This window comes from Passer domesticus, chromosome 3 (genome assembly GCF_036417665.1).
Source record: "Passer domesticus isolate bPasDom1 chromosome 3, bPasDom1.hap1, whole genome shotgun sequence".
Taxonomy (NCBI): Eukaryota; Metazoa; Chordata; class Aves; order Passeriformes; family Passeridae; genus Passer; species Passer domesticus.
Genome location: NC_087476.1, coordinates 30,847,284 through 30,864,047, shown reverse-complemented (window position 1 = coordinate 30,864,047; position 16,764 = coordinate 30,847,284). Strand labels below are relative to the sequence as shown.

The window sequence follows — 16,764 nt, the reverse complement described above, 5'->3', positions numbered from 1 at the left end:
CAATTAATGTTAGTTTAGAAAATTTTGGGTATTCTGCTCAAAACTGATAAATGATTATTTCCTTGGTCTCTTGTTGAATCACATCAAGTGAAGATATCAACCAGACAAAATTAGTATTTAGGATTACATACCTTGCTATGTGCATAAACTACAGAACCTAATAATTTCCAAGTGCCTCCTCTTCGGTCCATGCGCACCATACGAAGGATCTGTAGGAAACGAAGACTTCTCAGTGCTGATGTTGCAAAAATGTTACCTTGAGTTTTTGCAGAAACAACTGCTATTGAAGCGATGAGAACAATGATGTCTGAAAGAAATACATTACAGAAAGCATTAATGTCCAAGTATCAGGAAATAGTACATACATCTACATGAGCTGAATGAGAAGGACAAGAGAGAGACTCCTATAGTGGGTGGGAATCCAAAACACAGAGATTCCTGTTTGAAATAGGGGTGTGAGATCAGAGCTGGTGTTAAAAACTACCTTGGGAGTCTCCAGGGTGAAAAGTGAGGCAATTTTCAAAGCATAAGGATAAAAGGATTAATGTTGAAGAAACCTCATGTAGGAGCATTGAAACCTGATGTAGCAAACTGTACAAATCAGTAGATGGATTAGAACTTTTCCCCTTTATCTGTCTTTCCATATAAACTTTTCTGTGCAAAGACAAAAAAGAAAACTAAGGTAAGAAAAAAATGAGGCAGGCCCAGAGGTGAGAGTCAAGCACAGTACTTATTTCCTATGAGAACAGACACTGTGTGTTTGAGGAATGTAGTTTCTGGACACAACTGCCCTGATGTACCATTTCCTGGAAGGGAGGAAATACAGCACTGGGTATTCAGAAGCATTCCTTTAGCTGGAAGCCTGGAAAGTTAGTTGAAGCTCGGCAAGTGTTAGGATTTATTTCTTCAGGTCACGGATTCAAACAGTGAGAGTGACTTTGGTGTGCAGGAAATAATCAGCCAGCTGTCCTTAGAGCCAGAACAGCATTTAAGGGGAGAGGAGGAGAAGCAGCAGAGTGATGGCACACGGATGCTGTGAGAAGGCATAATGTCTTTTAAGGATTGGGGTAGATAGGCTGTTATGCATGGACTAGAAAAGCACAGAACAAGCTCTGTTCTTCCTCACCTCATGATTAATTCCCTGGCAAACTTTAAAAGCTTAAAGAGCCCTTCTAAGAAATACCTGATTTTAATTTTAGGGTTTTATGCTGTTTGTATATTTCTATGCAAGGATAATCTAAATCCGTGTTTGTTGGTGAATAGTTGAAAGCAGGTTCTTGTTGATACGAATTTTGCTTCTTTTGTGTTGGGTAGAAACACACATATTGTCCCTGGCATAGCTCCTACAAGAATGGCCCAGAAAGTGATTCAATACAATTCCAAGGGTACAGACAATCTGTTTCTGTGGTTTAAGGATTGTCCTGATAAATTGTGGAACTTTTGACACAAGGGGATCGAAATCTACGTAGGTTTAAAACCAGCTGGATAGTCTTAGGGGAGAAGATTTAATCCTGGGCTAATTAATACCAAAAGCCCACTTCTGGCTCAGGATGTCTTCAAGTAGCAGATGTTGGGGGCTGCGAAACTCTTGTAGAGAAATATCACTGTGTGTTTGCCCTGCTTGTGCAATCCTCCCTGGCTGTTCACTGTTGGCTGGTGTCACTGTTTGACATCCCATGACTGACCTTCTGCCTGTTTTATGTTCTGACATTTAAAAATGTCTTTGGCTACTACATAGGTGGATCATAGGTGTCTGCTACATAATTTGGTATGAAAAATGCTGGATTTGCTTCTACATCCAGCAAGTTCAGAGATGAAGAAGAGCCAGAAGTGGACATGGTGTCTTTGAACAGTACAAATCTCAAGCTCACAATAACCAGATGCAGGAGGTCTGGGTGAGATTTGGGAAATAGGAAAACTGACTAGGAAAAGTTAGGACATCACAAATTCTAATGGAGAACAGAAAAATAGATGGACTTGGATTGAGCTCCATTTAAAGATATTTAAATTTAGGTGTCTACATACGAAGCAGGTGTCTAAACTTCCCAAGCAGCACAAAGTAATCATGCCAGCTGAGAGAGGTGCAGCTAATCCTCAGGAAGGCTTCTGCTGGCTGCTCAGCTGCCTCACACTTTGGACTTGGCACAAAGAAGGCTTAATTCAGCTGCCCAAATTTATTTGTCCAGTGCCATTTGAGATGCCTTAAGGTATCTGAGATATCCCCTAGATCTGGCAGCTATGTTCTTGGACCTGGAAAAGCTGTACTCTTCAGGAGAAGTGGGGAGCAGGGAATATCATGTAACAGGGGACAGGCACCTCTCTGTACTCTGCTGAACTAAACCCTAGATCCTGATTGACTATACTGCCAGTACAGACACGTACCACACATGTACCCACCTAAAGAAAACTTCTTTCTATATTTAGTTGTGCTTATTTGGATTCAAGGCTAGAGGTACTGGAATGTCTTGAGCAATATGGACTGTGCTGAAAAAACAGTGTCCCTGGTGACTAACACGGTGGCAGGATGATCTTGACTTGTCCCTGTGCCTCTGAGCAGAGTAGCAATGGAACAGACATTTTTATTTAGTGGTGACTGGCTAGCAGCAAGTTAGAGATCATTAGAAGAGCAGTGTATGCCACTAAAAATCATTCTTAGAACTTAAAAAATAATAAGATCACCCAAAATATTGGGAATTATGCATTTAGTCCAGAAATTATTAAAATGCTTACTGGGCGCTTTGGTCACCCTCCACCACTTCTAATAGGACAATGTTTTAAAAAATTCAGTGAGTGCACCTGCCCTTATTCCTATTGATTCCAGAGCTCTGACAGGTTTTTTTTATAGCACAGAGTTTTGTGACAGCTCCCCACTGCAAAAAATTAAAATTAATTCAGTCTTGCCAGCAGAGCACAGCCTCTGCCCTGCACTGCTGGGAGCCCCCTGCCCCACTGAGGGTCTCTGGTCCCCTCTGAACACAAGCGACAAAGAACCCAACAGTAGCATAGTTGTCTTTTCCATTTTTAAAAGTATTGGTCCAAAGGAGTTATCTGCTTGTGTATGCTCTTCCATGTGGAGGGCAGGGATGAGGTTCTTCCTAAAGGGAAGAAAGGTGGAGGAAAAAGGGGAGCACAAAATGCACTGGAACCTGTTTGAAAAACAGCTGAAGGGAAGAGAATCCTCCTAGGCTGGTGGTGGTTTTTTCACACTTGGCTATTCACATCCTCAACTCCCACCAAAGCCTTATCCCTGACTCCTCAACTGGAAATAGGGAAGGTAAGAATGTGTCCATTGCCCTTCTTGGCTGTGTTTCCCTAGAAGGTAGGGAAGGCAGGCAGGCACATTATTTCAGTGTAGTTTAACTTGTTAGGACCATGTGTAGGATAAATCAAAATAAACCCTTGGAATTAAATCAGAGTCCTAAGAAAAGTTTGCAATGGTTGAAAGTCACTTCTGAGTATGTTAAAACTGCTTTATTTTCTTATCTAAACATACCCTGGAAAAAATGAAAAGTTAAATATATTATGATTTTTCAATATGCTTCAGGTGACATTTGCCCTCTTTTAAAACAAGAGAGAAACATATTATTCTGAACTTCCTTTTATATTCCATGTGAATGTAGCTAAAGTCTCTGTGGTATTTCTGTACTTTAAGAAGGCTTTCCCAGACTTCTATAACTATTTTCCTCTTTATCTTTTAGAGGCAAAAGTAGGAAAACAGGTCAAATTAAATAATGATATTTCAATTAATTTAATGGGTGCTCACTTTTCACTCTGAATCTTTCTGTAAAGCACCAGAAAATATTCAGATGTGAGATTGAGTAATGGGCAGTATAATTCTAAACTTCTCTATGACTTACTAAAAGACAGATGTTTCTAATGTACCCCTTTGTTTATTTTTTTCCTAACCAATATGTTATGTATGATCTCCCAAAATGTTAAGCCTCTCTTCAGTCATGATGATGATTTTATTCACCCTTTAGAAATATGTCTCAGATTTTTATCCTTGCATGTAACAATCTACCTCATTAACCCTAGTCTGAGATTTCAAATAATCTCAGCAGCTTTTGCATTGGTCACTTTTGAACACTTAATTTTAAATGAAATTTCAAACAACTAATTCTTCCACTTCAGACATTTCACCTAGTACCATTCACAAAACCCCTGAGATTACACAAAAGTTTTGTGCATATTAACTAGCAAAAGGTTTTTTTATTTGAGAGGAACCATGTTAACAGGGCCCTTTCATGAAAAATACAAAAAAAAAAAATGACCCCAGAACTCATGTGTGTAACAGATTACACTTATGTATCGTTCAACGTCACTAAAACAGTAACACGTCAAACAAGTAACTGAAGGCCAGTAAAGCAAACCCAAACTTACATAACTCATGAAAGATGTGCCAGTCCAAGTTCCCCACCTCACAGAGGAAGACCAGTGTTGGGCTGCCTTAGGCTGCTCAAGTTTGATCAGAAACTCTGGATTGCTTGTGTTACTGATGGAGGTGGGGTTGGCATTCCTAAACTATCAGCATTTCTAATGCCAGATGGGAGATTAATAACGTGGTTGAAAGAATAATAATGATAGAAAAAGAGGCATCATAAATCATCACAGGGGATTATTTTACTTTTAATGACTTCTCCAATGCAACGCTCCTCACATGAGCTTCTTGGATGTTGTGAGATTTTACAGCATTCATAGGTATCATGGGAATGAACCCAGCTGAAGGGGGAAACACAAAAACTATACTTGGCTATTGTGCAATGTCCCAACACCTTGATGCACCATCAGGATGATCTCTAAAGTTACAGAAAGAATGTCAGGGTGATTTTTTACAAGAGCATGTAATGATAGAACAAGGGGGGGTATGGTCTTAAAGTGAAAGAGGGTTGGGAGTGGATGCTCCTTTCCCAGATGTGTTCAAAGCCAGGCTGGATGGAGCTTTGAGCAGACTTGTCCAGTGGGCTGTGTCTCTTCCCATGGCAGGGGGCTGGAACTAGATTTTGCTTCTCTCAACCCAAACTATTCTGTGATTCTGTGATTATTGGGAAACGTAATAAATGACAATCTCTCATCTGCTCAAAGCTCATGCACATGCTCATACTAATGCACAATCCTGCATCATCTCTCTTTTTCATATTCTTCAAAGAAAGAATGTATTTATAGGAGCTTTGCCTGCTGCCTGCATTTAATGCTAATATATTGAGACATTTCCTTTCCTCTAAATACAAATACTTTGAGACGATACAGGTAAAATTGATCTTGTTATTTTTTCTTTGATTTTATCTGAATAAAAAAATGAATAATATTTAATCATTTTTGGATCATCACTAGGTCATCAAAATAGTGTTTGCTATAAATTCACAAAAAATGCTCAGAGTTCATATATTCTTGTAAAGAATAGGCAGGAAACTTCAATGGCTGTCAATTACTGTGTCAGCATCAGCTACAGATCAGTAAAGAGAAGCAACAAACTAGGATATATGTAGGGACTATCTGCCCCCAAAACTGTAGAATTAAGCAGAAAATCTCAAGAGGTTTTTTTATCTACCCTGCAGCTGCATTAACTCACAAAGAAAATTAACAGGGCAATCGTTTCACCAAATCTAAGCTACCCTTAGGCTGTCCTCCTAAGGTCTAATTTTGAGCTAGAGTTATTATCCATGACCCAGGGAAAAGGCACAGCTTGTAGTGGTCATTTCTGAATAGTTCTCAGGAGAGTTCATTATCCTCAGCTTCAAAGTTACTTTTGTAAAAACCCCAGCACTACGATTCTGGTGCTACAGAGACATGGGCTCCACTCAGGGCACGAGACAGCTTTGACATCAGCTCCCTCTGCTTCCCATGGCACAAGTCATGCACGCCCATGGCAGCACAGTGAGCAATTATTCTCACTTGCTGAGGAGATTAAATAGGTTTTAATTGAGATTTGCAGCAATCAATACATAGCAACACTTAACAGTTTCTATTCTGAGTCACTAAGAGGTGGCAGGGAGAAATGACCAGCATTTTAGTTTTTCTAGCATCTCTTTGGAAATCAGTCCTTCCAGTCCTTATTGCTATTCTCAGAACTCACTTCAATTTGATTCAATAATCTCTACAGCTGGCTGGCCAGGACCAAAGGGTATCATCTAATCAATGTGGAAATGTACTTTGAAGCTTAACTAGACACTACAGCACAAAGTTAACAAAACACACATTCCAGACCACTGTATTTGAGCACATCACATTATAGAAATATGATAAAAAAAACATATTCAATGGGCTTTACCCTAAACCTATATAAATTGGCAATTTGAAGCAGTTTAAGATAAGGCCTGATGACTGACACTGGACTTTGGCCATACATCAGTACCTGAAAAAAAGTCTGCACTTTTTCAGATTCCTAAAAGAAAAGGTCTGTTTACACAAACTTGACTATTGGAGCAGCAGCCTTTTTGCACAGCCTAGTAACATACTGGGCATTGGTGTACTTCATGCTTCTGTGGGATAGCAAAAAAACCCCAAAAACCCAAAAACAAGAAGAAGAAAAGAAAAAGGCATTCATAGAGTTTAAGGCTCTGAATACTCTAATAGAGCACTATTCAGGGAGGGACAGAATTGGATCCCTATTTCTTGAGGTCATAGGGCAGAAAAAGTTACTTTGTTGTACCTGGCTGGAAAACTGCTGTTTTCTTGAAAAAAGGGATTAACTACTTCCCTCTACCAGTTCAGGAGGGCAAAGAATACAAAACATTAATAGAATATGCTACAACAGTTATATTGAAAAGAGGTAGATGTAATGTTTTTACCAGGTGGTAGCTCCTTTGCTCTGTAAATGTTCCCTTACTATAAAATCAGTGGGATATTTCACATAGTTGTGACAGAAAAATTTGGTCAAATATGGGCTGAACTTACAGTGACCTTGTATAAGTATTTGTCCCAGAACCCAAGAATTTTCAATATCTTTACCTGTAATTATGTCTCTGAACAGAGAGATGAATGATATTTAGAAAGATGATGTGTGTTATCATGTTGAGCAAATTATTTCGTTGGAAGAAGCAGAACTATTTATCAGCAAAGTAAAAATCAGTATTTGCATTATTGCCAGAACCACAAAACTGACTTTTCAGAGACTACTCTGGACACATGCAGACTTTTGAGGTCACCTGAATTCACCCTCAAATGATATTTTCAAGCATTATTTTCTGCCTATAACCTCCACCCCCCACCTCCAAAAAGCAATTTAATAGCACTCATTTAATTATATCACCTGAAGATCTCTAACGTAATTTGGGAGAGGCAGGAAGTTGAGTTCTGTACCTCCCACAAGAAGCTCAGCAGACTTACACCTACAAGGCCTCAGTTTTACAGAGAAAAAAAGCCTGAACACCACCAGAAACAACAAAACTCCCCCAAAGCAACATGAGATAATCTGAGTTGTGCATATTCTAAAAATAATGATGGTCAGGATCTTGGGTCCTGGCAAAGTCTGCTTTCAGCTCTGTCTGAATATAGCTTTTCTTTCTGGTCAGGGATCAGATCTCTGCTCAGATGCCAGACAGGTTACGATTAATCGTCACCTACTAGTAAAAGTAATTGGCAGGATATCTTCAGGAAATTCTTGGGATGGATGATGCTGTTTGATTTTTGCAGATGTTGTTGTCACTCCAGCCAAAAGGTCTTTGTGTATTCAAATGCGTAACACCATCTGGATGGAAATCATCTTAATTGTCATTGCAGGCAAAACAAGTTGGTGATTTCGCTTCCTTTTTTAATCTTTTTGCAAGATGCAAAACAACATGGTATTTTTAGAAGTAGGAAAGTGAGCTGGTATTGCATATCAAGATAATTCACAGAGATAAACACAGATGAGTGTGAAAATTGACTTTTATTGCTATTAAAAAACAGGAAGATAGTAATGTACTGTAGTGGCACATACAAGAGAAAGAAGTTCTACAAAAATATGTAACACTGTCTAGGCACTGAAGTGGAATTAAAAAAAATCTAGAGGTTAATATTTCTTCTGTACTGATTTTTTTTTTCTAACAGTGAAAAACAGCTACATTAGTCGCTGCCCTCCATTTTAAGGAGTCCACTAAAACTGATCTGTGCATAGAAACTTGGATTTTCCTTATCATCAACTAAGCAATACCCCAGTGAAGAAATCAAATAGATGAATCACCTTGGACCCTTATTTCCCTTTATCATTTTTATTTGCAATATATTGGAATCATCTGAGTAAGCAAACTATTTTAATGTGAAATGAAAGTAACCTCCTGGAAATACAGACAACATTTTTCTGGAATAAATGGTATTTTTATAAGTGGATCTACTTAGAAAAACAGCTCATCAATATGTAAAGATATCTTTTCTGGCAAAAAGAGAACTGGAAACAAGTCAAAGAGAATTCTTAGGAAAGCTAATCAAATACAACAAAAGTTAACTTGGTACTCCAAGCAATTCCTGAACCAGAAAGAAAAGGAATATTTTTAATAAGGCAATAATGGATATTTTTTAGATGTGAAAACTAAGTATTCTCTTTTTAATTTGTGGACTAATGAAGATGAGTAATATTTTTCTTTTGTAATTAAAAAAAAAATTATAATGAAATCCTAATTCTGTGCCTCATAATGGATCAACCAATGCTACTCATTACTGTGTCAGTGTATTGAAAGTATATAAAAAAATAAAATTAAAACCTGCATAATATGGTATCACTCTCCCAAGTATATGCACCTTGTTCCTGTGTAAAAGTAGCATATTGTTAGACCATGATGGCAAATACATATAAATAATGTCATTTTACCTTCTGCTGTAGACAGCCAAAATATTTCTCTATGGCCTGAGAGCCACAGCAGCTCAATAAGTACTGAATTTCAAAGTGTAGCTATGGTTGCCATATTTTATTTAGTTTGGATAAGAATAACAGCATTCATGGGAACATTTCACCTGCCTTTGTACTGTTCGCAATTATTGTTCATGGCTCTGTTGAGTACACAATCTTTCTATGGACTGAATAACTCCTTAGCAGACATCTTCATGTTATTAACAGCTGGCTCAATAAATCTTAAAAATCTAAGGGCCTCCTGCAAGCTAAGATTAAGTGCAATTACAAGCCTTTCATGGATTTATACTTAATTAACTTTTTCCGATAATTCATCTTTAACAGAATTAATATGTACCTGGCAGAAAGAATAAAGCAGTATTTATTAAATGCAAGTTTTATTTGGCTTTAAGGCAGGCTGACGGAAACATTTAAAGCTGTGTCTTTGACCTAGCGATTGCCAACCTGATTGTTGTTCAGCTAAAGAAACAAACTGTGAGAAACACGTGCAGATTCTCTCCATAAATCCTCACTTATTCCGTGCAGAAACAGTTTTGTGCCTTGAAAGCACTGGAAAACAAGGTTTGTTAGTCTCCTTACTATGGCTGTATGTTGCTGAATGACAGCCACGTAGTGAAAAAGGCTATTGCAGTGGAGAGAAAAACATCTGAAGGTTTCTGGAGGGGAAGGCAACAGGATGGATAGCCAGACACATGCCCCTGGGGAGTAAAGATGCTCATTACATCAGGCTGTAAGCAAACCACAAAGTAATCGCCAAGAAAAAAACAAAATAGCTACAGCATGGCAAGACTTGTGTATGGAGAAAGGACTGAATAATTTAGGAGTGGTTAGTCAGAAGACAAATATGAGACAGAGGCATGCAAACTAGTGGAAGATAAGAAGATCTGTTGGATGCCTCCTATTTACCCTTTCTTATAAGTGTGAGATCAAAAGACAATTTAAATTTGATAAAAAAATACAAGATTTAATTGTAATTGACTTGTAAAGTTTATTGCTCTGAGGTATAAAGGAATAACCAGGGAAAATTAAGGACAAGTTTGGATGTTTTCCCCTGAATTGGTGGAATTAGGTTTTTCAGGGGATCAAAATTCTTGTGTGACTCAGCCACTGATTACTCCATGTGTGATTGGCTATTTTGGGCTATAGGTATTAGCACTATCATTAGGGGTCTCTGGCACTGGTCAGCAAGTGGAAGACACCAGCCAGGACTCCTATGTGATCCAGCCCTGCAGAGAAGCATTGCTATGTCTGTGCTGGATCCCTGCAGCCACAAGGGGAGGAATCTACAGGCAGGAACGTGCACTTTCATGGCCTTTCCATCATACTCTAAAACCCTGGGCAGGGGCAGGTGGGCAGAGGGTCTGGAAATGTTCATCTAACACATTCCCAGATTGTGGATAAAGTGAAGGTGATACAGTGGCATGGGAGTGGAAAGGCCAAAATATGTGGGAACAGAAAAATCCATGGTGTGTAGGAGAAAGTGGATGGGTGGAAACTGACAAGTAAAGATGGTGAAATGAGCAGGGAGAGAAAAACATGTCTCTGATGAGAGGAAAAGCCTATTTGTAGGCGGAGAGGGAAGAGAGTATTAAAAGTCTGCTCTCAAATTCACAGGGTGGTGGGAAAACAGAAGGTATCTAGTATCTAGCTGACTTATCTTACACAGATGTTGAAGGCAGCAGCATGGGTCCCTCAGTGTTGGCTGGAAGAGCTCCTACATTCAAAGGCAAAACCTCTCCCTGCTGCCTGAAAGCACAACTTGCATTTCTAACCTGTACAGCTATTTTGGATGTCTGAACATTTGGTGAGTGCCTCTTGGGACTCCTTTGTTTCTGTAAATAGAGTTTATTCAGATTACATACAGAGCCAGCCATCTCCAGCCACTCTTTCCCCTCAGCTGCCATCCCACCTGCAATTTGTGTGCGAGTAGCCTAAGAGGGAGCACTGTGCCAGCAAGAAGGTTGATATAATTTGGAGAACACTAGTGTGGGGCATCTTACACAGCCACACTTGAGACTTCCTGATGTAGGGGATATGAAGAAAGAAATAGAGGCTCTGTTCAGTGGTTGTCAGAAAGGAAAAACCCCATAATATGGTATCACTCTCCCAAACCCAACAGGGGCAATCACAAAATGAGATCTTAAATACAGTAGATTATGTCATACTGTGTGACAACCTCTCCACTCTGCCTTGTGACATTTCCACCTGAAATGAAACAGTCTCCACTGTGAGGGTGCCATGAATAGACTGGGCTGGCAAAGGGGAGCCCCAGGACGGAAGGAGCTCTGCCTCTGCTGTGGCTGCTGCCCAGGTGGTCACATACATGCATTGGGGCACCAGTACTGCACAACACACAGTGAAAGTGAGTGGCTTCCTTTACACCATTTAGGAGCTTCCATGGGCTGATGTAAAATGGATCTGAAGGTCACCTTCCTTGGATCTGCTATTGACAGCAATATCAAATATCACCAAAGGGCAAAACTCAATTTTGTGACCTATCAGCACAGGCTTAAAGATAAAAATTGTAATTTTTCTTTAATAGGAAACAACAGGTTATGGGCACCTGGTGCTTAAATGCTAGGGATGGGAAGAAATTAAAATGCGCAGATCATGCCCAAATTGCCATCTAGAAATATGCAAGTATTTCTGCTTAGCCCTATTAAACTTGATATACAAATTCTGCAACTCTGTTACACAGTGTAACAATACTGGTACATTGTCAAATCCTTCCTAACTGCTTTATTTATTATAGCAGGTGTAAAAAGGAGGAATCCAAAGCTTTATTTTCTCTCTTATACACAAGTTTTTTCCTAATGTAGCAGTTGGAATGTAACCATATGAGGCATGATCATAAAAACAGAGATTTCCTGAAACTCCCACTGGACTACTGTGCCCATCAGTCACTTCAGCAGGGCTGGTGGCAGCATGCAGTTCTCTGAAGGGATGTCAAAGAGTGGAAACATCTGTGGAAGCTGCATTTCTTCAAGCTTTGTGATCTCTAATAAGCTAGTGGCAAGGCTGGATGAAGACATCTGGCAATCAATTTGATTAAAGTGAGTATAACAGTGGGCAAAGCTTATGTTTTACACTGTCAGCATTGACAGCTAACAAATTAAAGTTGAGTACATGCCAGAGGACGGCATGTGAAGAAACAAACACTACCTCTAAAGCAACTGAAAATGTCTGTGTTTCTAAACAACAATACAAGCAAAATGAAGCTACTGTTCTTAGCCAACTGCACCAACAACCCTTTTCCTGGAGAACCTCACTCACACAGGGGTGACCTGAAGAGAAACAAACTAGTCTTCAGCAAAGAGAGCAATAAAATCACAACATTCAGCAGTTATTAGAGAGATAATTGTGAACTAAAAGAAGAAAAGAAATGGAAACATGAAATAGCAGCATGTTGCCTGCTCATATGCTGCAGGGTGAGTGAAAAAAGAACTGCTATCTGTGCAAAAGAATTGGTAAAAGTGGACTTAATACAGGTAATCATGAACGAGGTAGTTTCCCACACTACAATACCTAGAGGTGTCTAGAGACTGAACATTAGAAGGTAGTTATTTACAGAGTGGGTTGTCAAACATGGCAAGAGGCTTCCTACACAAGTGGTCAATGCCTCTTGAATGTCAGTATTTAAGAGGCTTTTGGACAATGTCCTTAATAACATGCTTAAGACTTTTGCTCAGCCTTGCAATGGTCAGATAATTGGACTAGATGATCACTGTAGCTGTCTCCCAACTGAAATATGCTTTTCTTTTCCTTTTTTTAATTTTCCTTTTCCTTTTCCTTTTCCTTTTCCTTTTCCTTTTCCTTTTCCTTTTCCTTTCCCTTTTACATTTATAATTTCTCAGTATGTTTCCCATAGTTGCTTTCAAATAACTCTGGAAAGATTCCTGCAGTAAATGCCAATGCAATTGCTCCACTTAGACCTCTTCTAGTGTTTTCATTTGTGCTGACAGGGGTGAGGCTGGGACACCATGAGAGAAAGCAGATTTGATTGACTGACACTTGTGAGAGAGTTAATCATGGCTCAAACAGTCAGACTGACAGTTATCTAATGTCTTACACCAGAGTATGAACATTCAAATTCATGGTAACATGCTGACAAAGCACCTCTGAGTAATTATGGGCATATTAGTAATATAGGAGACACACTGAATGTGTCTTTTGAAGTAAAGCAGTGCTGCAAGCCAGGGGTATCACAGTCCTGTGAGAGGATACATGAGTGCCAAGGGCATCCATGTAATGAATTTAAGTAATGGGCAGCTGCAAAAGCCAAAATAGTGAACACTTAGTCTAATAGGATCGTTTTGGACTAATATAAAAATATTCTGAAAGTATCAGGATTTCTGCCTGGAAAGCATAATTCACTGCTGCAAAAGCAGAACTTGTCCAAAGAAGCAATTTTTCTTAGAGAAAAGCTACAAGCAAGGGTTGATGGTGATCTGAAATGGGAGGTACAAAGAATGTCACACACAAAGCAGCTGATCTGCAGCACGACATCTGGAAAGAAGCCAAGAAAGCTGAGAATTTTATTGCATATCAGTTATTTTCTGATGTGTTATTCATGTCATAAAGAATTATAATTTTTTTAGATGCTAAGAGTGATAAAATTTGAAAAATAAGCCATTTTGCTACTTTTGAGACTCCGTACACTCAAGTAGGCATATAAGTGGATTTGGCACAATCCTGTCTACCTCTAACTTCCACACCAGTGTTTATGACAATAACTACTTAATTTTGAATTGGCAAACTTACACATACTTATGGTATCTGAGAAACTATCTTATCCATGGATATGATGGGAATTCAGCATAGTAAGGTAGGATATGAATGTTAAATCAAATCAAGGCAGATTATGAAAATAAAGGTATTTGTCTAAGCAACTTCATATTCTGGGTATCTCTATTAGCAACAAGTTTAAAGTCAGTCCCTAAAAAATGTGAGCAAAACTCAACATACCTTTTTATGTTTATATAGGTTTTACATAGGTGTGTTAACATACCTATGTATAACTTTATACTTTAACCAGAAAAGGTTGACTGCTGCTTGGTCTGCCAGTTGCTTCCCTCCTTATCAGACATTTCCAAGTCACAGTTCATAAACAGCACTGGAATTGCTATGATACACTTTTATAATTACATAATATTTTATGATAGATAGCATTTAATTTATTATTATTATTATCATCATCATCATCATCATCATCATCATCATCACCATCATCATCCTTATCCTTACCATTACCATTATCATTATCCTTATGATTATATTACAATGTCTTTTCTGAGATTCAAATATGAGAGATAAATAATAATTTCAAAGACTGCTTAAATCATATACACAATCTGGGTGAGAATGGACTGGAGCCTCATTATTTCTAAACAATGTGAATGTGATATTTCACTTTAGGACACTTTCCTAGCAAAATGGAACTGAATTAGCAATTGCTAAACATTTCAGTGCAGGTACTGAGTTATATTAGCCTTGTTGAAAATGGATAATGACTTCATGCTTAAGAAAATATATTTTATAGCCTTCTAATGGAGGATTATATTATTAGAAATAAATTATTTTTAATAAAATATCCTTGTCTTCTAAGAGACTTTCTATCACAACCTTGTTTCCTTAGTCTTCATGTCCCAGGTTGCCCAGTTCATGGTAGGGGCTCATCTACTCTATGTCACAAACACTATAGTGACATTAGTGTAAGATGAAAAAAACACAGCATGAACAAACACAGAATGCTGAATTCTCTAGCTTTTTCATAGAAAAAAACTTCAGTGTGAACTGCAAAGGAAACTAGGTTTATTTTGAATAGCAGACATACAACTTCTGGAAAGAGGAGATCAGAGCCTGATGTCTTTAATCCCAGCAAATGTTACCTTACTCAGCAGCAAGGGTTGTAGTCAGCAAAAGTAAGTGTGAAAGGATAAGGTCCATAGATGATATTAAACAGACATTATTTTTTCTACATATTTTTAAAACCTGCATTGCCAGAACTGCCTAACGTGAAGATATGCCACTAAATATTTGTTTTAAAAACCTACATAATTTGGGACCAATTTGGACTAAAGAGCATCTCTGTTCATGACACAGAATTATGGCTGCTGAAATTATCTGAGGAAATTTTGATTTGAAATCTAACTACTACTACTACTACTACTACTACTACTACTACTACTATTATCAGAGTATTTTCTGGAGTCGTGTGGGCAGGGTGTGTGTGAGATGAGTTCAAGTTTGGCTGGCAGAATGTCCCCAGACATGAAATTTGTGTAACCTTTTTTTTCTGGGATTTATAATGAGATGTGATGTGAGATATGTCTTCTTGGTCAAGGATATACTTAATTACAGACAATCTCTGGGTTATTTAGAGTTCAAATTACACTGGAAAGGGGCTGTTTATATTGTTTATCATGAGCAGCAGAGTTACCATCTGTCTGTATTTAAACTATATGATGTGTCTAAATACCAAGGTGACAGACACATAATGTGTTATTACACAAATATAATGAAATAATTAAAATTAAATGTCCAGAAGATCTTGTAACACACTAGATATGGATTTGTTTATAAAGATTTGACAAAAGTGCCCCATGATGGTTCATTACCACTCTAATTAATGAAAAATACATCCAGTAATAAGCAACAGTCACTGCTATCACTTAATGCTCTGAAACAAGGTTTGCCAGCCATGAAGTTCAAGGGCCTGATTACAGATAATGGACTTAAGCTTCCTGTTGGGAATTTGCTCATTCTGCAGCCTCAACAAAATTTGAACTTTTGACATTTCCATCATACTGTAGCTTGACTAGAGGTAAAATAGAAGCAGCTGTGGTGAAACTGCTTATGGACTAACTGAAATACATGAAATCTTTCACTCGGCTGGACCACCAGGAAGTGTAGCTGCCCTGGAGAAATGTAATATTACTAGAAGTACGCTCAAATTTAAAGTGAAAAATTCTGTAATAGGAGTTTCCACCCCCAAATTTAAATTGAATAAAGTTTAGACATTAGAGTTAGCAATGTGCCCTGGCAGCCAGGAGGGCCAACCCTGTCCTGGGGGCATCAGGCACAGCATCACCAGCTGGGCAAGGGAGGGGATTGTCCTGCTCTGCTCTGCACTGGGGCAGCCTCACCTCCAGTGCTGGGGGCAGTTCTGGGTGCCACAATGTAAGAAAGACATTAAACTATTGGAGAATGTCCAAGGAGGGCAACAAAGATGGTGAAGGGCCCTGAGGGAAAGCTGTGAGGAGAGGCTGAGGGCATTGGGTCTGTTCAGCCTGGAGGAGACTGAGGGGAGGCCTCACTGCAGTTACAGCTTCCTCGTGAGGGGAAGAGGAGGGGCAGGCACTGATCTCTGCTCTGTGGTGACCAGAGACAGGACCTGAAGATATGTTAGGGAAGGTTTAGGTTGAATATCAGGAAAAATTCTTCACCAAGAGGGTGTTTGGGCACTGGAACAGGCTCCTCAGGGAAGTGATCACAGCTCTGAGCCTGACAGAGTGCAAGAAGTGTTTGCACAGTGCTCTCAGGCACAGGGTGTGACTTGGGGTGGTGCTGTGCAGGGCCAAGAGTCAGACTTTGATGATCCCCGCAGGCCAACTCAGGATATTCTATGATTCTATGTTAAAAATTCACTTGCTCTTGTTGGGCTTTCTCACATATGAGTTCCAAAGTCTCTTAGAGAATCAGTGGAGGAGAGAAGTTCCTCTGAAAGCTCAGTAGACTTCAGACATGCAGGTGAGGCCAGAAGATTCTTACTCTTCTGACCAAGAGTTTGTTGTTTATTATTCCTAAATATTTTTACAGTGCCCCAAATGGAAGCTGCCCTCACGGACTGAGATCTCACTCAATCTGTGATATGTGTATCAGAGGATTATGGTAAATCCCCTGATACACACAGGAGAGTGGCCAGAAATTTAATTTTGCCA

The 16,764-nt window shown here is 39.0% G+C and overlaps 1 protein-coding gene across 3 annotated transcripts in view; it reads right to left on the bottom strand.

Annotated features, from left to right (window-relative positions):
* The window catches only part of KCNQ5 (potassium voltage-gated channel subfamily Q member 5), a 282,208-nt gene that overhangs the window by 49,279 nt on the left and 216,165 nt on the right, over positions 1-16,764 (bottom strand). For all 3 annotated transcript variants that reach the window (XM_064412417.1, XM_064412415.1, XM_064412416.1), the window contains one exon: positions 132-307. In XM_064412417.1, coding sequence (XP_064268487.1) covers positions 132-307 — 176 coding nt within the window. The remainder of the gene's footprint in view (positions 1-131; positions 308-16,764) is intronic.